The sequence below is a fragment of the Pleurodeles waltl genome, chromosome 8 (assembly GCF_031143425.1).
Source record: "Pleurodeles waltl isolate 20211129_DDA chromosome 8, aPleWal1.hap1.20221129, whole genome shotgun sequence".
In the NCBI taxonomy this organism is placed as follows: Eukaryota; Metazoa; Chordata; class Amphibia; order Caudata; family Salamandridae; genus Pleurodeles; species Pleurodeles waltl.
Genome location: NC_090447.1, coordinates 832210165 through 832234246, shown reverse-complemented (window position 1 = coordinate 832234246; position 24082 = coordinate 832210165). Strand labels below are relative to the sequence as shown.

Sequence of the window (24082 nt, the reverse complement as noted above, 5' to 3'; positions counted from 1 at the left end):
AATAAAAACGTTTTACTTACAGCATCAATTACAATAGGGATTCCCTTTGTCTTGGATTTTTCTATAATGATCTGAAAAATAAGAATGTGCAGCACTGTGAGTACTACCACATCAAAATTAAAGATTACAGTTACCAATACCTCCTTTACAGATTCCCAGTCAGTGGGTCACCAATGGATTTTATATGAAATACAATGGTACCTCCAGCCTATTTACAAATGTTCCAATTTTCACTTGCACCTGGTTATCCACAAAATACGTTTCCTGGACAAACGTTCAAAGAGGCTGTATAGTCTGTTCATGGGATCTGCCTGCTGTCCATATTTAAAACCTCTTCTAACAAGGTTAAGGATCACTGAATCTAAATGTGAGAAATTGTATTAATTTGCAGAGATGGTACGTTTTCTTGTTTAATTTGTGGTTTCTTTTTACAATTCATCCACCAGGAAAAAATGAAGAAGTAAAAACTACATATGTTTTTGTTTAGGTTGTTTCCTGAAATTTTTGTCAACGTTTAATTAGAATACATTCTACTGTCCTCTATTACATATCAGAGTACTAATAATTATGTAGTACATCACATCATCATAACATCACAAACACTGGTAAAGCCTGTGGTCTTCCACCTCTGCAAATTTTAGTTTAAAGTCTAACATATTGAGCGTCACAGCAAAACGTTTTAACTGGAACGATCCAACCCCTCACCAAGTAAAAAGGGGGTTAAGTAGGGTGGTAAAAAAGGGAAACAGTAAAGCTTCAAAGTCAGTGTTTGAATATCAATTCGCAAAAGACGTTCTCCCTCCAGGCACCCTGTGGGACCAATAAGGCTCCTCAGCTGCTTGTGAAGATGCTACGGGTGCCATCTTGTAGACACACGGGGGGGTGGGGGGCGAGGGGATGTCTCATGTGTTCTGGCAGAGGGTAAATACATCAGACGAGATTGCTCCTCTACTGCCATTCTAAGCCCACAATGTCAACCACACTGAAATTCCATTGAATGCCTATAGTATTCCGTACCTTGCCAAGCTGTGGCTATTTGTGACAATAATACTGCTGTCATTTATTCTTCTCATTTCAGTGTTACACCATTTTGCAAATCACTTCACGCCACCTTGATGTAGTGTGCGAGCACCTTGCAGAAAGAGCGCAAGACTGAAGGGATACCGAGTGGTCCTGGAGATTAAAGAACTAATCAATCAGCCAACTGTGGAAGAGTTTCACCTGGCAACACATGCAATCTTAAAATAAAGGTTACAGTTTGAAACCTTGGATGAGCCAATAAAATGTATAGTCAGATACAGAACTCAATGGTCAGTCTCAGACATCTCTTCCACCTGCCAGACAGTCAAGTCAGATTCTTGACTGAACTGTAGAGATCATGAGTTAAAAAAAGATAATCCATTGAGGAGTTGGTGTCTTAGGCAAGATGACAGCCACTCTTTGCTAAAGCACTGCATCAACACTGAACATCCTATACCATCCTCTGGAGATAAGAGAAGGGGGTGGTCTTCTCTGCTGTATCCTTTTCGGACCATAGAGTGGCTGTGATCCTTCCTCTGGTGCCCTTTCAGTTGCAAGGGCTGGAGATCGACTGGGCTGGTAGGTGGATTTGGCATGAAGAGGAGACAGGGATCTAGAGTTTTCATTAGATCTGAGCTGACCCCCATGAGGTACTGGGAGCAAATTACCATACTGGGCAGATCCACTCACCCTGTGGGCTGCAAAGAAAGTAGGCAGGTACAGGGCTGGATGCAAGCTTGGAGCCACACAAGATACAGGCCTTCCCAGGCAAAGGGCTACCAATACTCCATATTAATTAGCTGTAGGCAAGTGACCTTGGCCTGACCACCACAGGAAGGGAAAATATGGAAGATAGGGTCTTATTTAAGAAACCACCTCATGGTGACACAGGTTAGAAGGGCACATTCAAGGCCTTTCACTGTAATCCGGGCCTCTATCGTCAAAAAAAGTTATCATCTTGGGTGACTCCCAATGTACAAAAAAACTGAGAAAAGTAATAAGAGAAATTGCCCCTGAGAACTAGAAGTGTCTCCTGGAAGGATTTAGAAACGCTTGCAGAAAACATCTATTCAAACCACACTTCTAGCTACAACATTCCTTGTCGTATTAGCCCCTACATGCTAGTTAATGATACAGTGTATCACTATGGTACAAAAGTCAAATCTCATGTTATTTCCACCATATGGAGAAAGATGACCCTATGGAGAAAATGGTGCTTACTAACCCCACAGCAAGCAATTTACAATTTATTTTACAGAGGAAATAAAGCCTGCTAATAGTAACAAGACCAATTCAATGAGTCTTCATCTCAATGCATGGATTTAGTATTCCTTTCATCCAAATGGGTCTGATAAAATAATTGTTTATAACTGATACGCAAGACATACAAGCGGGGCATATACCATTTATGCATACCTGCAGAGAGTTAACATGCTATTTATTACTCCTGTTAAGGGAGGGAACAGGTTTCACATCCTGTGATCACTACCCCTCCCCGCACTCGACTACAGTACAAAGGCCAAGTCTCATTATCTAGTAGCCTAATTCTATGTTATAAACATTCTAAATGTTATAAACTGTACCATCTTACTCTTGCACAATGAATCTGATCTAGGCTATGTATGTTGATTTGCTTTCAGGTAAATAAATGTGGAAATATATATATATATATATATATATATTGAAAATGTCACTTACCCAGTGTACATCTGTTCGTGGCATTAGTCGCTGCAGATTCACATGTTTGGCACAGTCCGCTGCCTGGTGTTGGGCTCGGAGTATTACAAGTTGTTTTTCTTCGAAGAAGTCTTTTTGGTCACGGGACCGAAGGACTCCTCCCTCTTTGGCTCCATTGCGCATGGGCGTCGACTCCATCTTAGATTGTTTTCCCCGCAGAGGGTGAGGATGGAGTTGTTTGGTATAAATAGTGCCCATGCAATGGAGTGAATATGTATGTATGATAAGAGTTTCTAAAAATTATTTACAAATGTTCAGATGTTTAAGGTTTATGATCTACTTCTAAACGGCTACAGGCTTCCCGGGGAGGTGGGAGGGTACATGTGAATCTGCAGCGACTAATGCCACGAACAGATGTACACTGGGTAAGTGACATTTTCAGTTCGATGGCATATGTTGCTGCAGATACACATGTTTGGCATAGACTGTAAAGCAGTTACCTCCCCTAAAAGCGGTGGTTTAGCCTGTAGGAGTTGAAGTAGTTTGGAATAATGTTCTTAGTACAGCTTGGCCCACTGTAGCTTGTTGTGCATTTAGTACGTCTACACAGTAGTGTTTAGTAAACGTATGAGGCGTAGACCAGGTTGCAGCCTTACATATTTCGCTCATAGGAATGTTTCCTAGAAAGGCCATTGTAGCACCTTTCTTTCTGGTTGAGTGTGCCTTTGGTGTAATAGGCAATTCTCTTTTGGCTTTAAGATAGCATGTTTGAATGCACCTGACTATCCATCTAGCAATGCCTTGTTTAGAGATTGGATTTCCTATGTGTGGTTTTTGAAAAGCTATGAACAGTTGTTTTGTTTTCCTGATTAGCTTTGTTCTGTCAATGTAATACATTAGTGCTCTTTTGATGTCCAATGTATGTAGTGCCCTTTCAGCCACAGAATTTGGTTGTGGGAAGAACACTGGCAATTCTACTGTTTGATTTAAATGGAATGGTGAGATTACTTTTGGCAGAAATTTAGGATTTGTTCTTAGAACTATTTTATTGTTGTGTATTTGAATAAATGGTTCTTGTATGGTAAATGCCTGTATTTCACTTACTCTTCTGAGGGATGTGATTGCAATGAGAAATGCGACCTTCCAGGTTAGATATTGCATTTCACAGGAATGCATGGGTTCGAAAGGGGGACCCATGAGTCTTGTTAAGACGATGTTAAGGTTCCATGAAGGAACTGGTGGTGTTCTTGGTGGTATAATTCTTTTTAGCCCTTCCATGAATGCTTTAATAACTGGTATTCTAAATAGAGACGATGAATGAGTAGTTTGTAGGTAAGCAGATATAGCTGCGAGGTGTATTTTTATAGATGAAAAAGCGAGATTCGCTTTTTGCAAATGTAGTAAGTATCCTACTATGTGTTTAGTAGAGGCATGTACTGGTTGTATTTGATTGGCATGGCAGTAGTAAACAAATCTTTTCCACTTAGATGCATAGCAGTGTCTAGTGGAAGGTTTTCTAGCTTGTTTTATGACCTCCATGCATTCTTGTGTGAGGTCCAAGTGTCCAAATTCTAGGATTTCAGGAGCCAAATTGCCAGATTCAATGATGCTGGGTTTGGATGTCTGATCTGTTGTTTGTGTTGTGTTAACAGATCTGGCCTGTTGGGTAGTTTGACATGCGGTACTAGTGAAAGGTCTAGTAGAGTTGTATACCAAGGTTGTCTTGCCCATGTGGGTGCTATCAGTATGAGTTTGAGTTGGTTTTGACTCAACTTGTTTACTAGATATGGAAGGAGAGGGAGAGGGGGAAAAGCGTACGCAAATATCCCTGACCAATTCATCCATAGAGCATTGCCTTGTGATTCGCGGTGTGGGTACCTGGATGCGAAGTTTTGGCATTTTGAGTTTTCTCTTGTTGCGAACAAATCTATCTGGGGTGTTCCCCAAATTTGAAAGTACTTGTTCAGAACTTGGGGGTGAATTTCCCATTCGTGGACTTGTTGGTGGTCTCGCGAAAGGTTGTCTGCTAGTTGGTTTTGTATTCCTGGAATAAATTGTGCTATTAGGCGAATGTTGTTGTGAATCGCCCACTGCCAAATTTTTTGTGTTAGGAGGCACAATTGTGTTGAGTGTGTTCCTCCTTGTTTGTTTAGATAATACATTGTTGTCATGTTGTCTGTTTTGACAAGAATGTATTTGTGTGTTATTATGGGTTGGAAGGCTTTTAACGCTAGAAATACTGCCAACAGTTCTAGGTAATTGATATGAAGTTTTGTTTCGTGTATATCCCATTGTCCTTGAATGCTGTGGTGATTGAGGTGTGCTCCCCACCCTGTCATGGAAGCATCTGTTGTTATAACGTATTGAGGCACTGGGTCCTGAAATGTCCGCCCTTTGTTTAAATTTTTGCTGTTCCACCATAGAAGCGAGAGGTATGTTTGGCGGTCTACCAACACCAGATTTTGAAGTTGACCCTGTGCCTGTGACCATTGTGATGCTAGACACTGTTGTAAGGGTCGCATGTGTAGTCTTGCGTTTGGGACAATGGCTATGCATGATGACATCATGCCTAGAAGTTTTAGCACAAGTTTTGCTTGTATCTTTTGGTTTGGAAACATAGCACTTATTAGCTTGTGGAATGCTTGCACTCTTTGTGGACTTGGAGTGGCAATTCCTTTTGATGTGTTGATGGTTGCTCCTAGATATTGTTGTGTTTGACACGGTTCTAGGTGTGATTTTGTGTAGTTGATGGAAAACCCCAGTTTGTGAAGGGTTTGTATGACAAAGGTGGTGTCGTTTGCGCATCTTTTTACTGTGTTGGTTTTGATTAGCCAGTCGTCTAGGTAAGGGAACACATGTATCTGTTGTCTCCTGATGTGTGCTGCTACTACTGCTAGACATTTTGTGAACACTCTTGGTGCAGTTGTTATTCCGAATGGCAACACCTTGAATTGGTAATGTATTCCTTTGAATACGAACCGTAGGTACTTTCTGTGAGAAGGGTGTATTGGTATATGAAAGTACGCATCCTTTAGGTCTAATGTGGTCATGTAATCTTGCTGTTTGAGCAGTGGAATGATGTCTTGTAGTGTGACCATGTGAAAATGGTCCGATATGATGTAGGTATTTAGTGTCCTGAGATCTAATATTGGTCTTAATGTTTCGTCTCTTTTTGGAATTAGAAAGTACAGGGAGTAAACTCCTGTGTTTTTTTGTTGTACTGGTACTAATTCTATTGCATCCTTTTGCAGTAGTGCTTGAACTTCTAGTCCTAAAAGTTCTAAATGATGTTGTGACATTTTGCGTGTTTTGGGGGGGATGTTTGGTGGGAAGTTGTGGAATTCTATGCAATAGCCATGTTGGATTATTGCTAATACCCAATTGTCTGTTGTAATCTGTTGCCAAGCTTGGTAGAATTGGCTTAGTCTTCCCCCCACTGGTGTTGAGTGAAGGGGTTGCGTGACTTGAAAGTCACTGTTTAGGTGGAGGTGTTTTTGGAGTCTGGAATCTTCCCCTACTCCTTGGGAATTGACCCCCCCGATATCCCCTGAAACCACCCCTTTGGAAGGAACCCTGATATGGTGTGGTTCTTGATTGTTGGCTGGTGGTGTCTGTGGGTTGGCCACGAAACCCCCCTCTAAATGGAGTTTTTCTGAAAGAGCCTCTGCTCTGCGGGGAGTAGAGTGCGCCCATGGCTTTGGCCGTGTCTGTGTCCTTTTTAAGTTTTTCAATGGCTGTATCCACTTCCGAGCCAAACAGTTGTTTCTCGTTGAAGGGCATATTAAGGACAGCCTGCTGGATTTCAGGTTTGAAGCCTGAAGTGCGTAGCCAAGCGTGTCTCCTTATGGTGACAGCAGTGTTGACTGTTCTTGCTGCAGTATCGGCTGCGTCTAGTGAAGAGCGGATTTGATTGTTTGAGATCGTTTGTCCCTCTTCTACTATTTGCTGCGCCCTTTTTTGGTATTCCTGGGGAAGATGGTCTACGAGAAGTTGCATCTCGTCCCAGTGTGCGCGGTCATATCTGGCCAGCAGCGCTTGTGAATTTGCGATGCGCCACTGGTTGGCTGCCTGTGACGCCACTCTTTTCCCTGCCGCGTCAAATTTTCTGCTTTCTTTGTCCGGAGGTGGGGCGTCGCCAGATGTATGTGAATTTGCTCTTTTGCGAGCTGCCCCTACTACCACAGAGTCGGGTGGTAACTGTGAAGTAATAAACACTGGGTCTGTGGGTGGTGGTTTGTATTTCTTATCCACCCTTGGGGTGATGGCTCTTGATTTTACGGGCTCCTCAAAAATTTGTTTTGCGTGCCGTAACATCCCTGGTAGCATTGGGAGACATTGATATTGGCTATGTGTAGCCGAGAGGGTGTTAAATAAGAAATCATCCTCTATAGGATCGGAATGCAGTTGGACATTGTGGAAGTCTGCAGCCCTAGCCACCAGTTGCGAGTATGAGGTACTGTCCTCTGGCGGTGACGGCTTTGTGGGGTATGACTCGGGATCATTGTCCGGCACTGGGGTGTCATACAGGTCCCAAGCGTCTTGATCCTGATCGTCATGACTTATGGTAGTTTGCGCTGGTGAGTGCATTTGTGGCGGTGTTTGTGCCGGCGATGCCTGTGGAGGAGAGGGCGGAGGCGTGACTTTTTTAACCACTTTGGCTTGTGGTTGTGTGTCATCCTTTGGAAGTCCGATCTTTCTTTTCCTCATGATTGGGGGAAGGGTTGATATCTTCCCTGTATCTTGCTGGATGCACAGTCTCTTTTGTGTGTAGTCCGATTCTACACTTTGGAGCTCTTGTCCAAATTTGTGCATTTGGCCACTTAGTCCTTGTTCCTCTGAGTAGGATGAAGGTGTGGTATTTTTCGGCGCCGAGAGAGAATGTTTTTTCGGTTTCGGCACCGACAGAATTTTTGTTCCTTTCGGCACGGATTCTCGGTGCCGATGTCTTTCGGTGCCGGTATCTTGTTTTTGTCTCTCGGAGCCGCTTTCTCGGCTCCGAGGTTGCTCCATGGCGGTCCCTCGACCGGAGTCGGGTGTCTTCGCTATGGGCGTGCCCTTTTTCGGCCCCTTCGACGGGTCGCCTGATTTATGGGTCGAGCCATGGCCTGTTGGCAGTGGCGTCCCCTGGGCTTTTGGTTTGTCGATGGATTTACTTTTCGACGTCTTACTCACAGTTTGTTGCTGTTGTTCGACGTCGGAGTCTCCGGATTCTGATTCCGGAACCGAGAATGTTTCCTCTTCGTCGTCGAAACGTTGTTTTGTCGACGTGGACGCCATTTGGTGACGCCTGGCTCTTCGGTCCCGGAGTGTTTTTCTGGACCGGAAGGCTCGACAGGCTTCACAGGTATCCTCCTTGTGCTCGGGGGACAAGCACAAGTTACAGACCAAGTGCTGATCTGTATAAGGATACTTACTGTGACATTTTGGGCAGAAACGAAACGGGGTCCGTTCCATCGGCTTCGATGTCGCACGCGGTCGGGCCGACCAGGCCCCGATGGGGGATCGAAACTGCCCCAAAGTCTTCCGATGATCGGTGTCGATGTACCTAACTATCCCGATACCGAACGGAACAATACCGACGCTTTCTTCCGAGATTCTGACTAACTTTCCGAACCGAAACACGGAGCGAAAAGGAATACGTCCGAACCCGACAGCGGAAAAAAAACAATCTAAGATGGAGTCGACGCCCATGCGCAATGGAGCCAAAGAGGGAGGAGTCCTTCGGTCCCGTGACCAAAAAGACTTCTTCGAAGAAAAACAACTTGTAATACTCCGAGCCCAACACCAGGCAGCGGACTGTGCCAAACATGTGTATCTGCAGCAACATATGCCATCGAACATATATATATATATATATATATATATATATATATATATATATATATATATATCACATTTGTGCTTTATCGGTGCAGGTGTAAGAGGATTTACTATATAGCGGAGGAAATCGACAAAAAGAAACAACAATTTGTGTGCTTAGCCCCTTGGCAGGCAATATTCATATTATTATATGACATGGTTTGTATTCAGATTATCTTAATTTGTCAATGATACTGCATCAGTCTATTTTAACTGGTTCATGTTCTCAATCCACCTCTCCAAATGTTCTCATTAGGCCTCATTCATTCAAATGTACCTTTAGCTCCTCATCTAAGCCTCGTAGGTATTTGGTCTCTAATGTGATGATATACTCGGATTCCAGTTTGAGTTTGAAAGTTCTGTTTCCACCTCTTCTATGGTTGGACAGTGTCTATATCAAAGTAGCTAGAGTTTGCGGTCACCAAAGACTGTGTAGCTAACAGTCTGCATATTCATTTCTTAGCAGGTATCTCCCTTATGACCATATATGGCAGGAATATGTCCGGCTCAGACAGAAGTGCCACATTTATTCAATAAACCAGTCCTTTCTTGATATGTGATACTAGTAGGTAATAACTGAGCCCTGAGTACCCCACAATATATCTCATGCCTAAAAAGTAGAAAAACTTCATTCAGTCGATCTTTGTTATTTTTCTGAAGAATAGAGCAGCATTAAGGTGTTTTAAATGCTCACCGTTAACTTATATCTGCTGCAATGAAATCTTATTGGGAACAAACATATCTCCATACATGTGCATCCTGGACATACAGTAGGAGGGACTGCTATAAATAGGAGTTTAAATACTGGGAATTAAGGCAGGGAGGTGAGGGGCATAATGAAATGTTACTTAGGAGAGCAAATACAAGGAGGGATACAGAAGAGAAATAGGAGCAGGAAAGCAGCAAGGAAGGATTTGCAACAGGAATGAAACAGAGAAGGAAGTAAATAAAAGTCACATTCTTTACAGGCACCTAAAAAACCGCACTCTCCATGATTTTTGATGATGCACAAATGAGTAAACAGTGATAACCACTGCTTTTTACAATCAGAGTTTACATCAAATAGAAACTCATAACAGGAAAGCCTTGCGAGTGTCTGAAACTACACACACCTGAGACCTCTCCTGTGCAGCCCAGTCATGTGATTCCACCTGGGGTTTGCTGCAGCCTGGAACTGCTTATAAGCAGCCATTTCCTCAAAATCCTCATCGTGCATTGGAGTTCTATTAGTTTGTGTTCCAGACCCTTTATTGGATGGTGTTCCAGTCTTGTTCCTGTTCTGTTTCAGCTTGAACCTGCTTTCTGTTTCTCTGTCCTGTTCCTGCTTGTTCCAGCCAGAGTCTGCTCCCTATCTCTTAGCCTTGTTCCTGTTTGTTTCTTCCAGATCCTGCTCCCTCTTTTTCAGTCCTGTTCCTGCCTTGTTTCAGCCTGAACCTGCTCTCAGTTTCTCAGTCCTGTTTCCTGCTTGTTCCAACTCCCTGTATTCCAGTTCTGTTCTTGCTTGTTCCAGCCATAGCCTGCTCTTTGTTTCGGCCAGAGCTTGTGCTCGGTTTTCCAGTCCTATTCCTGCCTTTGCTTCAGCCTGAGCCTGTTCCCAGTTCCTGCCTCTGCCTCCTAGTTTGTTCCTTCTGTTTCCGTTTCCTCTTGGGTATTAGTGTCTGGCAAGTGTACTATCAGTTTTCACCTGTGTATAAGTGTTTTATTTTGTACTGGGGTTGACTCCTGGTTTCCAGGAGGCAATTCCAGCCCCTATCCTTAGTCTAGTGTTATACGTAGTTTTTGGTGCCTAAAAAGGTGCTATTGCTGTTTTTTCAGGAATTGCCACTGTGTTTTCAGTTGGACCCACAAGGGCTTGTCTTGTGTATGTTAGTACGATCCTTGTTTGTGCTCTAAGGATCCAGAGACAGAATCACTTCTGCTGCCTCCTTTCTATGGGGCTTGCGGGGTGACTATCTGTAAAAGCAATTGACATTCCCTGTTGCTGTGGGAAGTTCTGAGCCCTACCCTGTGTACAACCTTAGTGGTATCTCCAGTGTGATTGTCCATTAGTAATCAGTTTCCTGTTTGTTCACACTAAGGTTGCTCTGCTTTACTTTCCTGTTTCCTCTGCCTGTCCATAGCTGTCCTTTCCCGTGTATGCCTTTAGCTGCTCTTCTGCCTCAGTACACTACCTCTTTGGGATATTCTGTGACCTTAAGGGATGCCCCAACCAGAGTCCTGATCAGACCCGCCCGAAACTGTGACAGAATGCATGACCAAAAGGTTCAAGCTCCCCATGCAGTAAAGGCACACACAGACCTAAAATGTTTTCCTATCATATTAAGACACCCCTTTCTAAACCTATAATTCTCTGAACACCTCTAAAAAAAAGGCCTTAGTTTAAAGGATTGACTTGTTGAAGAAAATCAAAGATTGCAAATTCAGTAGTACATTGCGTGGCTTGCTGATCCATCAATGTTCCACTATTATCATATCTGTGATTATGATCCCCAATCCCTGTCTGTAGAAGAATTACAAAGAAATAATTAGTTTTTGGAGATTTTATTACCTCAAACTGGGGAGAATGTTCCTAACAGTGAAAGTGCCTTTACTACCTCTGCTCAAGACACTTACTCTCAAGAAAAACTGGTTAATTCCTTGCCTCATGCTAGTGCATCCCAAGTTCATTTCCAGGACTCTGCTATAACAAAGAACCCTGACACTGTCCAAGAAGCCACCCTAGGGATCCACTTGTTTTCTGATACGTGCTTCAGCCCATTTAGGTCGGTTTCTCAGAATTCAAAGTGCAGTGCTGACTCTTATAAAGACCTACCAGTCATTCAGAGGTTTTAAATCAGCAGGGTAGACCCTATATCAAAGGGATCAATAAAGACTGTGGGATTCCTTAGTTCAACTCAAAAGGCTTGTGCTCTTCCCAGACTGGATGATAATACACCAGTTTCAATCCCTAAAAGCACTGCTAAACCCTTTTCTATTCTGAGTGGGTTTGATAACGATATGGGCATACACATGCTAAAAGAGCAGATCTGGCAGATTAAAAGGCAGATACTGGACTTCTATGATGAATATGTTGTAACATACACTAGAATTCTTGCATGTGGGCTCTCTTCATCTATGCATATTTCACTGTTGCCAGAACCAGACATTCTGTTTATCTGTAAGTTAGAAGAAGTAACAAAGCAGCTGATGGAAACTACTGCAAGGCAATTTGAAAACCTGCTCTATGGGTCCAGAGACAGAATCACTTCTGCTGCCTCCTTTCTATGGGGCTTGCGGGGTGACTATCTGTAAGAGCAATTGACATTCCCTGTTGCTGTGGGAAGTTCTGAGCCCTACCCTGTGTACAACCTTAGTGGTAAACCCAGTGTGTTTGTCCATTAGTAGTCTGTTTCCTGTTTGTTCACACTAAGGTTGCTCTGCTTTCCTTTCCTGTGCCTGTCCATAGCTGTCCTTTCCCGTGTATGCCTTTAGCTGCTCTTCTGCCCCAGTACACTAGCTCTTTGGGATATTCTGTGACATCAAGGGGTGCCCCAACCAGAGTCCTGATCAGACCTGCCCTAAACCGTGACACATGGTCCCCTTCCCACACTCAACAATGGTAATGAATAGGATATTATATCTACCTATATGCTATTTATGTCAAATAATATGTTATTTAAAACAAATGTATTAATAATAACTATTATTTCATTTATTTATTATCACTGTGCAATGGTCAAATTCCTCATGGTTTCCACAGTACAGTGTAACTAATTGAGAAAACTATGCTTTTAGGCTTAAATATTAAATTGTAATATGCTGTTTATTTCTTACTACAGTTAAGGAAGAGGAGGGTATCATAGCCCACTCCAAGCTTCACCTCTCATGGGTTATGGCCCTGCCCCCACATTGAACTCTGATAATAAATAGCATATTACACTTTGCACATTTAGCATATGTTACTTGTTTGGGTGCTTTCATTGCACAAAATGCAATGGTAAGAAAATCCCATGTTTCATAAAGTACAAGGAAATACAGAAAATATTTCACAGTTCTGCATGACATTTTGATTTCATCGTGAAAGTGACAGCCCTCAAACCACCATTCAGAGTTATACCACTGTCAGGGTTACTGGGATTATGAGGCGTGGAGGACCACATTATGCACCAATGTTATCTAAATTATGATGCAAAAATACAAAATATATGACTTATATCCTGGCAGTATTATTTTCCTTCACTGATTTAGGAAGAACATCCACATAGGAATCATGAATTCAATTAAAAAATATAAAGGCACACCACTAGACTACGGCGTTTTTTCTGCAGTCATCTGTTACGGATTTGTGAACCTACTGCACTGAAATGGGCTTGACATTACAGAATATTTTCTGTTACAGCCACCATTACCCAACATACTGCACAGAACACTGTGCTGGGAAAAATACTTCAAAAACACAGATGGGAAAGGGTGAGCCAAACCTGGCCCCCAGAACTGTGTGGGTAATCCCTAAAAGAGACCAGCCTTCACAATTAAATTTATAATAAATACAATTATTTAATTGAGGCATTCACAAACCCTAGACTCACTATAGGTCCCGTGGATCTTGCTAGGGTCTCAGGATTTGCAAATCCGGAACAGTATTCACAATTCTTGAAAAGAAAAAAAAAAGATTGTAAAAGAAAACAAATTTGGTGCCCTACAGCTGTGCTTGCCTAACCATGGCCATGCGCAACAAGGGTTGACTGCCTCTATTAGATTAGGTGCAGGGCCTGAACAAATACCATGCACCATGGTCAACCCTTACTGCGCAAAAGCCAAAGGCTGTGGGCATGGGGGAATGACCACCCGTAGAAGGATAGATAAAAGGCCTGGGCCCATGTCCAAGTCATGTGGCCAACCCCTGCTGCACTTAACCAAAGATTGTGCTGTGTGATGTGCCTGCTTGCAGCAGATTGGGTGTGGGGCCAGGCTGAAGGTCAGATGCTGTGGGCCAACCAGTGTTGCAAATGGCCATAGGCCTTGCGCTGAGAGGGCTGAACTGCACAAGCAACAGTTGGATATGGCATCCGCTTTGAAGAAAAAAAAACAAAAAAATAAAACAGAAATGCACTGAAAACACATGGTTTAAAGTGAAGAAGGTCAGTTTGGCCTTGGTTAAAGACCATAAACTATGTTTTAAAAATACCTTCGTCACTCACTGAAAAAAAGCTGTTAAAGTGCAGTTAAGGTTGCAAAACAAAACAAAAAAACACTGATATTTGCCAATTACTGCTAGGTAAACTAGGTATAGCTCAAGTCTCAGTCATATATTACTTATGAATTTACATATGAAATCACTCACAACATGTTGAAAGACATCACTGATGACATCATCTATGACTGTGCTGAGACTGGACTGTGAATCATAAAAAATTAAATAAAACAGGAAACATGGGGCCTCAAGCCATATGCAGCTAGGGTGGACTGTTTGCGGAATAATGGGAGTGCACCAGGTGGCCATACACAGTAGGGGTTGGCTGACCATCACGGTTTGACAGTTAGTGAAACCAACTGCATGCGTCACCGGACCCATACCAATGCATCCTCTGGTTGATTTAATTAACCTCATTTTGTAATTATTTCTCGTGACCCCTTGGTTGGTCTCTTCTGACACAGACATTCTTCTCTTAACTGCCCCCTACCTGCCCACCAACATTTCTCGACGACTGAACTGTGTTTGCTGGGTTGTGTCTATGTTTGGTGAGTACTCCCCCCGCCCACCCAACCTCACGTGGTGGTGCCTGAAATCTGGATGTCTGAGTGATTCATTCCTTCAGCAAAAGTCTTAAACTGTAAGTTGCACAGTTCTTTCTATTTTCTAAATGATTTCCCTCTCTACAGTACAGTTTACCGATGTTATCCAATAAATTATCTGATATCTACATATCCATTATCTAGAAGCTAAGTGACCAAGACATCTTTAGTGATCCATGAACCCTTCCTGATACTGATGATGACCCTTTAACTAATGTCCGGGTCGAAACGTCAATGACATGCATGGCAACAAATATGTATTGAATGTATATAAATGCAGAGTGAAGAATTTGAACTATATGAGCAAATAAGCAATTAAACACTTTGTAAGAGCTGTGTTTATACAATCTGTCACCAGTTCTCTTTTCAATCACATTTGAGTTGTATGTCTTTGTCAATGGACCATATGTTCACCTTTCAAACCAGGCCATTTCGAAAAATCTGATTGTCTATGTCCTTTGATCAAATTCTTAGAAATTGCTCTTACATCATATTTCTCGTCTATATGGTCATTAATTGCTTTGTGATGTATTGATTATATCATATGATTCACTGCGCTCTTTTAAAGTAATACCTCTGGTGGACACCGTATTTGAGGTTTGGTTGCAGGGTCTGATCATAGGCTATGCCCTTCAGCTAATCCTCATGTGCAGGAGGGAGAGCCATTTGCAACGGAGGCTGAACCCTCATCCATATTTTGATTCAAGTTCTGGTGGAAAGCCTTGCCCTGCAGTCAACGATGCACACAGATGATATGTATGTGCAGTGGGGAATGGCCAACAGTTGAGGGTTGGCTGCATGGCCTGGCACTAGGTCATTCCCTTTGGCCAACATCTCATGCATGTTCAAAGACTCTGTAGTGGCAGTTGGTTACCAATAAAGGGTTGGGTGCAGTGCCCATTCAAATGCTGGGCCCTGTTCCCAACCCTTGCTGGTCTTGGCTGAAGGTTACATTCAGTAGGAGTTTGGCCATCTGTGGAGGGCTGGGCTCAGGGCCTAGTTGTATGTCAGGCCCTGCAGCCAACCTCCGTTACATGCAAGGCCACTGGAATTAAATGGCAGGAAAACACGAAATTATGAGGCAGGGTTGACCAATTTATGTGGCAAGAAGAGTCCAGTTATGAACTTACAATGCCAATACCTCTAACTCAAGCAAATGTGAGACCTGTTGCATTGCAAATGCGTGTTATATGAAGAGTCCTTATTTATCACAGCTCGGCCGCTCGCCGAATCTGGCCTATATTTTGTTTGTGTGGTTTTATGTAACATGAACTCGGCCCAAAAGCATTGGATCGATTTACAGGAGCACTAGTTACATTACACAAGATCAAATTCCTTAACTTGAAAATAGTTTACAGTTTCTCCATTCTTCTCTCTGGGAAAGATGGTCTCACAGTAAGACCTATGCAAAGGCACACCACTGACCAGGGCCAAAATGACACTGGATCATCTGCCCCCAGCGAGGCCTCTGCATATTTCCTCCTACCCCTGCTCATCATGGCCAGAATGTATTAGCCCAGCAGGGAGGCATCAGGGTAACAACTGCTGCTGGACCCGGTCAGACACATGCCTCGTTTTACATGTCTGAGCATTTGTATGTAGTTTGATGGTAGTCAGCCATTCTGACCTATTATGTAAAAGGCTGTGACATGTTCTCTGGCAAACATGCATTATTTATTTAATGTGATGGAGATTTAATACTCGGCCCTTCTATGGGTTTTATAATCCAGTTAGTTGGTGGTGCACATCCTGTTTCTGTGGATGTACCTTGTTCAGTGCATTTTCAATATTTGTTTGTGAATCTCGCATGAAGTGGAATGAAAATGTAGTTTGTGTTCATTTAGCATGGTTCCGGGCGAGATGAGGGTTTAGGTTTGCCACTGAACATTTTGTATTTACCTATTAATTGAACTTGTGACTTTCCTATTCCTTGGTCTTGATCTGCAATATACCGTTTGGGTTATATATTCACACCTCAATATCAACCAGAAATATCATGAATAAATTGGCCTAACAACATACAAATGGGTAATATAAACGATAATCTAGGATTATTAATGCCTGCTGTCTTCTTCTTAATTCTTTTTCAGCCTGCTGGCTTTACCGCTTCAAAAGCCCAGCCAGTGTGTTCTGATTGTCCCTGTAAGTGCAATACCCCAGTCACAGACTTGAATGGGGCGGGATATGTGGACATGAAGGGACGCTCATCCAGCTCCTGACATCTGCCTTTCAGTGACAGGTGGACAGTTGCTATCCTAGGTTGAAAGAAATGGGATGGGCCTAATAAACTACTGTGTTTCACGTTATAGTGTGAAATGAGTGATTCAGAAAAGTGTCTGCATTTTTTTGGGGGGGAGGAAAGTGCCTCTTCCAGGTGCACGTCAAATACTGAAGATGCTGTAAACTTAATCACTGAATATTTTTTTAAGTGATCGTTTTACATTACAGGATATTTTGTTTAGGGTGTTACATGGAATACATCGTCAGGGTCACTTCACAGCGTCCAAGGGAAATGAAGATCTGGCTGGGAATATATGATTACTTCTATTAGAAACGTGCTTAACCAATTGACAGATCACAAGTTGCTCTACATGTGTGTCCTAAATGTGGGACTGGCTTCAAATCCCATCGTGGCTAACTTGCTTAACACAAATAAGGGGTCCTCTGTGATCATGATGGACGCAGAGAGGTCTTAGTATGTGCAGCATTAGAAGAGGCAGGAAAAAGTTGTCAGCTTTGCCAGGACAAAAAAACACTAGAAGACTTTCTTTATGTTAATTCTTTCTAAATAGGGTTGTTCAGTTGTATATAATGTCTTCTTGGATGTATGCAAGGTAAGAAAAATGCTTATAACACTTTTTTATTAGAACTTTTCAACATGCTGCACAACAACTACAATGCTCTACAACATAGCTTAAAGGCACTGACAAAGCCAATAGCTCTGGCTGAACACTTATAAGGTCCCAAAGGTGAGACCTATTGGCTATGCCAATGCTTGTTTCCCTTGCATTTGGACACAGCACTGGCTGAATGGTGAAATCAAACATCATCCGTCCTTATGCAAGCCTCCCTGCCATTGGGGCAAGTAGCATGTTGTACACATTTCTTTCTGCCACTGATCAAGACCTAGGAAGGAGTACTACTAACCTCTCCAATTGTTCCATCTCTCTCCCCAACACCGGTCCAGGCCAGGGGGCCTGGTAGTAAAGGTGCTTTTATCATGTACATCACACACCGACCTGCATAAGTGGCCAGACATAAGGCCCACCCCCTTTTGCATAATGTAGTATCAACATCCCCACTCTTCTACTTTTATTTTTTTCCCCTCCTACCTCCTGATTTTCAGGAACAGAGAAACAGTGCAGAGCGCCTGCATATTATGTTTTTCATTGTGATGCACTTTCTGTTTCTAATGCAAAGATCAAGAGCAAACAACAAAATACACATCCACACACACTAAACAGTAACATTTAGCTTTATAACTCCAACAGCTTAACAAAAATTCATCAAATCAAGAAAAGGCACAGATTGATGCCTATAGTGCCAATACAATTTGCTGATCTTTTTATAGTGGTTTCCATATTTTAGAAAACAAAACTATACTATGCGGAAAATGCATGCAAAAATTCAAGATCTGGGAGGCTCTACACCCTATAACTTTTGAACCGTCTAATGAATTTGCACTAAATTTGGCACGCAGGTTTGGTGCCATTCAACCCAAGTTTGATGCAAATCCTTCAAAGGGGGTCAAAGTTCTCACAGGTTCACAAATGAGATTTCCTATTGAATGAGGAGTCACCATTAACTACAAACAAGCAACCCTGCCTCTCTAATATAAAAATAAATGTTTAAGTGGCTGAGTTTTACAATAGTGACGTAACTTGCTATTACTGTCTCATTCTGGCAGTGTCACACTGTTTTACAGAACATGTATGAAACTGTACAAAAACATTGTTTACTTTGTTTCAACACAAACATGACAATAAAATAAAAACAATCAGATTACCTTTGCATTTTGGAGAATTCTATCATCTCTACCCAGGCCAGGTCCGACCACAATCGTGTGAAGGCTTGGTAACCACTTTTCTACCTCTTGAATGGCATTGGGACTGTCACTGAAAATGAGAAACCACACGTTATTTACCACACCGTACAGTAATTACTACTGTCAACCAAAAAAATACATATTTTTTCCTATCCCAAACACTCAAATGTACTACAGATTCTGCTTTCATTAGGACTCCAAAAGAAATAATGACAGTGGTTTTACACCTTTACATTGAATCTGTCCCTTCTTCCTGCAGTTATGTTACACAGCTACTCAAATAGATGTCCAAGCCCCTTCCAACAGATCAATTTTACAAAATGATGAACGCTCTACTGAATCTTAAGGGTCTGTTTTTTCCCAAGTTTTAAAGGGATTGTGCCGACAGAGTAGATCAGGGACTAGCTGGTGTTGTCTGGGTACAATGAAAAATATGTACCTCTTGCACTGGCCAGGAAGCAGCTCGCTGCCATCACATTTATTGCTGACTATACATTTTTAGACCTGAACAGCCTTTGGGTGGTCATCCCCCAACTTTTTGCCTGCCTCCCTCAACTTTTCGGACACTGTTTTTGCTGGTTTTAGGACTCCGCGCACTTTACCACTGCTAACCAGTGCTAAAGTGAATATGCTCTGTCCCTTAAACATGGTAACATTGGTTCATCCCCAATTGGCATATCTGATTTACTTGCAAGTCCCTAGTAAAGTGCACTACATGTGCCCAGGGCCTGTAAATTGAATGCTACTAGTGGGCCTGAAGCACTGGTTGTGCCACCCACATAAGTAGCCCCTTAACCATGGCTCAGGCCTGCTATTGCAAGGCCTGTGTGTCCAGTTTCACTGCCACTTCGACTTGGCATGTAAAAGTAACTGCCAAGCCCTAAATTAAGGTTTTTCTACATATGTCACCCTAAGGTAGGCCCTAGGTAACCCATAGGGCTGGGTGCTATGTAGGTAAAAGGTAGGACAGGTACATGTGTGTTTTATTTGTACTGGTAGTGGAAAACTCCTAAATTAGTGTGAGGCTTGCTCCTTTCATAGGATAGCATTAGGGCTACCATCATATACTGTTTGAGTGGTAGATTCTGATCAGAAAGGGGTAACCAGGCCAAATTTAGTATGGCCAGAATGGTAATAGAAAATCATGCTTATTGGTGAGTTTGGATTTTATATGACTATTTTAGAAATGCCACTTTTAGAAAGTGAGCATTTCTCTGCACTCAAATCCATCTGAGCCTTTGCAGCCTGTCTCTAATCAACGTGTGGGCTGGGCTGGTTGACAGCTTCTTTGTGCATTTTATCCAGACAACCACAAACACAGGATACTCAGTCACACCTGCACTCATCTGCATACTGAATGGGACTTTCCTGGGCTGGAAGGGTGGAGGGCCTGACACTTACATTTCAAAGGCTAGTTGCCTGCCCTCACACTATGGAATGCCAACCCCCTTACTGGGACCCTGGCAGACAGACCTGTACTGAAAGGGGACCTTCTGCACTTCAAAACCACTCTTTGAAGTCTAACACTTCAAAGGCATTTTTGGGTATATAAACTGAGTCCCTGACCCCAACAACTCAGACACCTCTGGACCTGAACCTGCAAACTGGCAAGAGGAACTGCCTGGCTGCCCTAAGGACTTATCTGGACTGTTTTGCTGAGAAGGACTACTGCCCTGCTGCCTTTCTGCCCTCTGATTTTGCTGAGAAGTGCTCTCCATGGGCTTGGATTGAGCTTGCCTCCTGTTTTCTGAGTCTCAGGGCCCAAAATAATTCATCTCTTCAGGAAACTCCTTCTGTGCCAAAAATCGACACACAGCCTGCAGAAAATCGACACACAGCCTGCCTTGCGATGAGAAAATCGCCGCACTGGAACAACGCAGCCACTTCCAGAGTGAAGATTCAATGCAGCGCCTTCCTTGCAATCAGAAATTCAACGCACAGCCCTGCCGAACCGGAACGACAAAGCCCAACTTCCCGAGTGAAGAATCGACGCAGCGCCTGTCGTGTGACAGAAAATTTGACTCATCGCCATACCGGATCGACACAACACCGGTGACTTTGTCCTGCACACCTAGGATTTCCCCGCATCATCCATGGGCATCAAAAAGATCCCTGCATCGCAGTGAGGAACCAAAACTGAGCGCCTTGCAGAGTGGAAAGAAACAACACATCGTTTGTGCCGTGCCGGAAATTCCAAGCATCTCCTCCTCTGCGGTCTCCGTGCATGTTATTTTTGACGCAAACCAGTTACTTTGTGCAAACAAGAGACAACTGTTGAATTCTAAGATTTAAGACTCTTTTTAAATCTAGCAAAATTGATCTCAACTTGTGCTTATTGAATCTTTATCATTTTGACCTTAATTTAACCAGATAAATATCATATCTTTTTTTAATACAGTGTGGTGTATTTTTGTGGTGTTTTCACTGTGTTACTGTATGATTTATTGCACAAATGCTTTCCACATTGCTTTCTAAGTTAAGCCTGACTGCTCGGTGCCAAGCTACCAGAGGGTAGGCACAGGATAATTTGGATTATGTGTGACTTACCCTTACTAGGATTGTGGCCCCTACTTGGACAAAGGTAACTATCTCTGCTAACTAGAGAACCCATTTCTAACATATATTATGTGTAAAAAAAAAAAACTAAAAAAAACTTTCATGTCAGGGCACAAATTAAAGAAAATACACTGTACTACTGCACCAGGTGTTTTGAAATAGCTGTGGAGGAGAGTCCAAAAATTTGGCCTGGGATAAAGTGCAGATGCCTAAAATGGGTCCGCACAATGGGTTAGCTCTATGAGGATGTGTGGCGCATACATGTAGGAAGCTGGCTCTGTATACTATGTCAAAATGAGATATAGTGAGCACAGAGACAAGGGGTTCCCCAGAGGCTTAACAGAGGCTAAAGTAGATAATAAGCATTTGTTGTACACACACAGGCAATAAAGTGAAGCATACACTCAATGACTAACTCCAGGCCAATAGTTTTTATTTGGCAAAAATATATTTTGTTACTTTACTTCTAGAACCACAGGATTCAAATTGCAGTGAGTACATTTGCAAGTAAGTATCCAGCATATGTATCAATACCACTGTTTCAATTTGGAAATTTAAATAGTTTTCAAGTAAATAGCAATAATTTGTTTTAAAAATTGACAGTGCAATTTGCAAAACAGTTCTGGGGGGAAGAAAAGTTAGTAGGATTTGAAGGTAAATACATGCTTACAGTTCCAATCTCTGCGGGTTGGGATGTTCACAGGCTGGAGTTCAAGTTAACCCCACACACCCACCACCAGCCATAACACAGGGCCGTTTAGGTGCAGAGGTCAAAGTTGAGGTTGATTTAACATAGGCTCCTATGGAGACTGGGGGCACTCAGAATCAGGGTGGCTTGCAGGTAAGTACCCGCGTCGTCGGAGGGCAGACCTAGGGGGTTTAGAGGAGTACAGGGGGCACAGGACAGCACCAAACACACTTCTTAGCAGCACAGGGACAGTTGGGTGCAAGGTGCAAACACAGCATGAAGCTCCCAATGCTTTCTTATAGGGGGACCTCAGGGGCCACAAAGATGCTGCAGGTGAAGTCCAGGGGTCGGCTCTGGAAAACCAAAGGCTGGACAAGGTGGGGGACGCCTGCTGGACACTGCTGCACCAAAGGTAGGATTCCCCAAGGCCAGGGGACTGCGGGTGCAGGGCTACCTTTTGGCATTGGGAATCTTCGTCCACTTCTGTCGCGGTCAGGGAGGTCCTCTGGATTCAGGCTGCAGGCGTCGTCGTGGTGGACAGGAGGGGTCAACCACAGGTTGGCACTTGCTCAGAATCACCTGGGGACCCGCTCTAGTCGGTTGAGCCACCTGGACACGTATCGTGGGGCGTCAGGTACAGAGTGGACATGACTCGCAGATCTGGGGAGGCTCTGGAGTCCTTAGATGGGAGTTTCTTCTTGGACAGGGCCACTGTCCACTGGAGTTCTTGGTCTTCTGTGATGCAGGCAGTCCTCTGGGGGCTTTGCAGAGGTCGCTGTTCCTGCAGGATGTGTCACTTTCTTTTGCAGGGCTTTTAAAGCTGGAGACAGGTCGGTAGGGCTGGGGCCAAGTCAGTTTGCGTCTTCAGTCTTCTCTGCTGGGGTTCGGCTCAGCAGTCCCTCTTTCTTCTTGAGAGGTCACCAGGAATCTGAAAAGCTAGGTTCAGGGGAGCCCTTAAATCCTGGATTTAGGGGCGTTACAGGGGTCGGGGCAGTAGCCATAGGCTACTGTCCCAAAGGGTGGCTACACCATTTGGGGAGGGGGACACAGACCTAACCCTATTAGTCCCTGTCCTCCAAACTAAGATGAAGGATTTTGCAAGGAGGGGGTCACCTCATCTCTGGACACCTTCGGGGTGGTCCAAGCTGAGGTGGTCATTCCTCCTCGTTTTTCCTAAGTTTCCCGACAAACTTGCCACCAAATGTGGGGCTTTTCCGAGGAGCGGGCATCTCCACTAGCTGGAGTGCCTTGAGGCACTGTAACAAGAGGCCTGAGCCTTTGAGGCTAACCGCCAGGTGTTACAGTTCCTGCAGGAGGGAGGTGTAATGCACCTCCACCCAGTGCAGGCTTTGTTTCTGGCCACTGAGAGCACAAAGGCTCTCACCCCACGTGGTCAGAAAGTTGTGTCCTAGTGGCAGGCTGGCACAGACCAGTCAGTCCTGCACTAAATGACTGGGTAAAATACAGGGGGCATCTTTAAGATGCCCTCTGGGTGCATTTTTCAATAAATCCAACAATGGAGTCGGTGTGGGTTTATTGTGCTGAGAAGTTTGATACCAAAACTTCCCATTATTCAGTGAAGCTATTATGGAGCTGTGAAGTTCGTAATGACAATATGGCCACACTGCACTTACTATGTCTAAGAATGGACTTAGACACTGTAGGGGCATATTGCTCATGCAGGTATGGCCTTAAGTGTGGTATAGTGCACCCTGCCTTAGGGCTGTAAGGCCTGCTAGAGGGATGACTTAAGTATGTCACAGGCATTGATTTGTGGGCATGGCACAGTGGGAGGGGTGCCATGTCGACTTTGTATTTTTCTCCCCACCAGCACACACAAGCTGCAATGGCAGTGTACATGTGCTTGGTGAGGGGTCCCCCAGGGTAACATAATACATGCTACAGCCCTTGGGGACCTTCCCTGGCCACAGGGCCCTCGGTACCAAGGGTATCTTTTACAAGGGACTTAACTGTGTGCCAGTGGTTTGTCAATTGTGGGAACAATGGTACAGTTTTTAGGAAGGAACACTGGTGCTGGGGCCTGGTTAGCAGGATCCCAGCACACTCTCAGTCAATTTGGCATCAATATCAGAAGTGTGTGTGTGTGTGTGGAGGGGGTTATGGGGTAGGGGTGTAACCATGCCAACAATGGCACTTTCCTACAATACAGTTATGATGGTTGAATGGGAGGTCAATCTCAGACCATTCCTCGGATTATGGAAGCGGAGTGGGATTTTATTTCACATTGTAATCTGAAGTTGGTACTCGAGTTAGCCATGAACTATATATTTGGCTTTTGTTTTCACTGTTGTGTGCTTCGAGTGAATGTTAGTTATCCCTAGCCCAGTTTGAGAGAATAATGAAGTGACAGTGGGGCAAATTCTTCACTTTTCCCTCCAGGGACTGTGGTGAAATCAAATGGATATGAAAAAGACCTTTGCTGGAACATCGTGTCTATTACG

The 24082-nt window shown here is 43.5% G+C and overlaps 1 protein-coding gene across 5 annotated transcripts in view; it reads right to left on the bottom strand.

The window, feature by feature from the left end:
* Nucleotides 1–24082, bottom strand: part of NAXD (NAD(P)HX dehydratase) — a 359272-nt gene that overhangs the window by 95782 nt on the left and 239408 nt on the right. For all 5 annotated transcript variants that reach the window (XM_069205114.1, XM_069205117.1, XM_069205115.1 and 2 more), the window contains 2 exons: nucleotides 18338–18446; nucleotides 21–71 (listed from right to left, as the gene is read on the bottom strand). In XM_069205114.1, the coding sequence (XP_069061215.1) occupies nucleotides 21–71; nucleotides 18338–18446 (160 nt within the window). The remainder of the gene's footprint in view (nucleotides 1–20; nucleotides 72–18337; nucleotides 18447–24082) is intronic.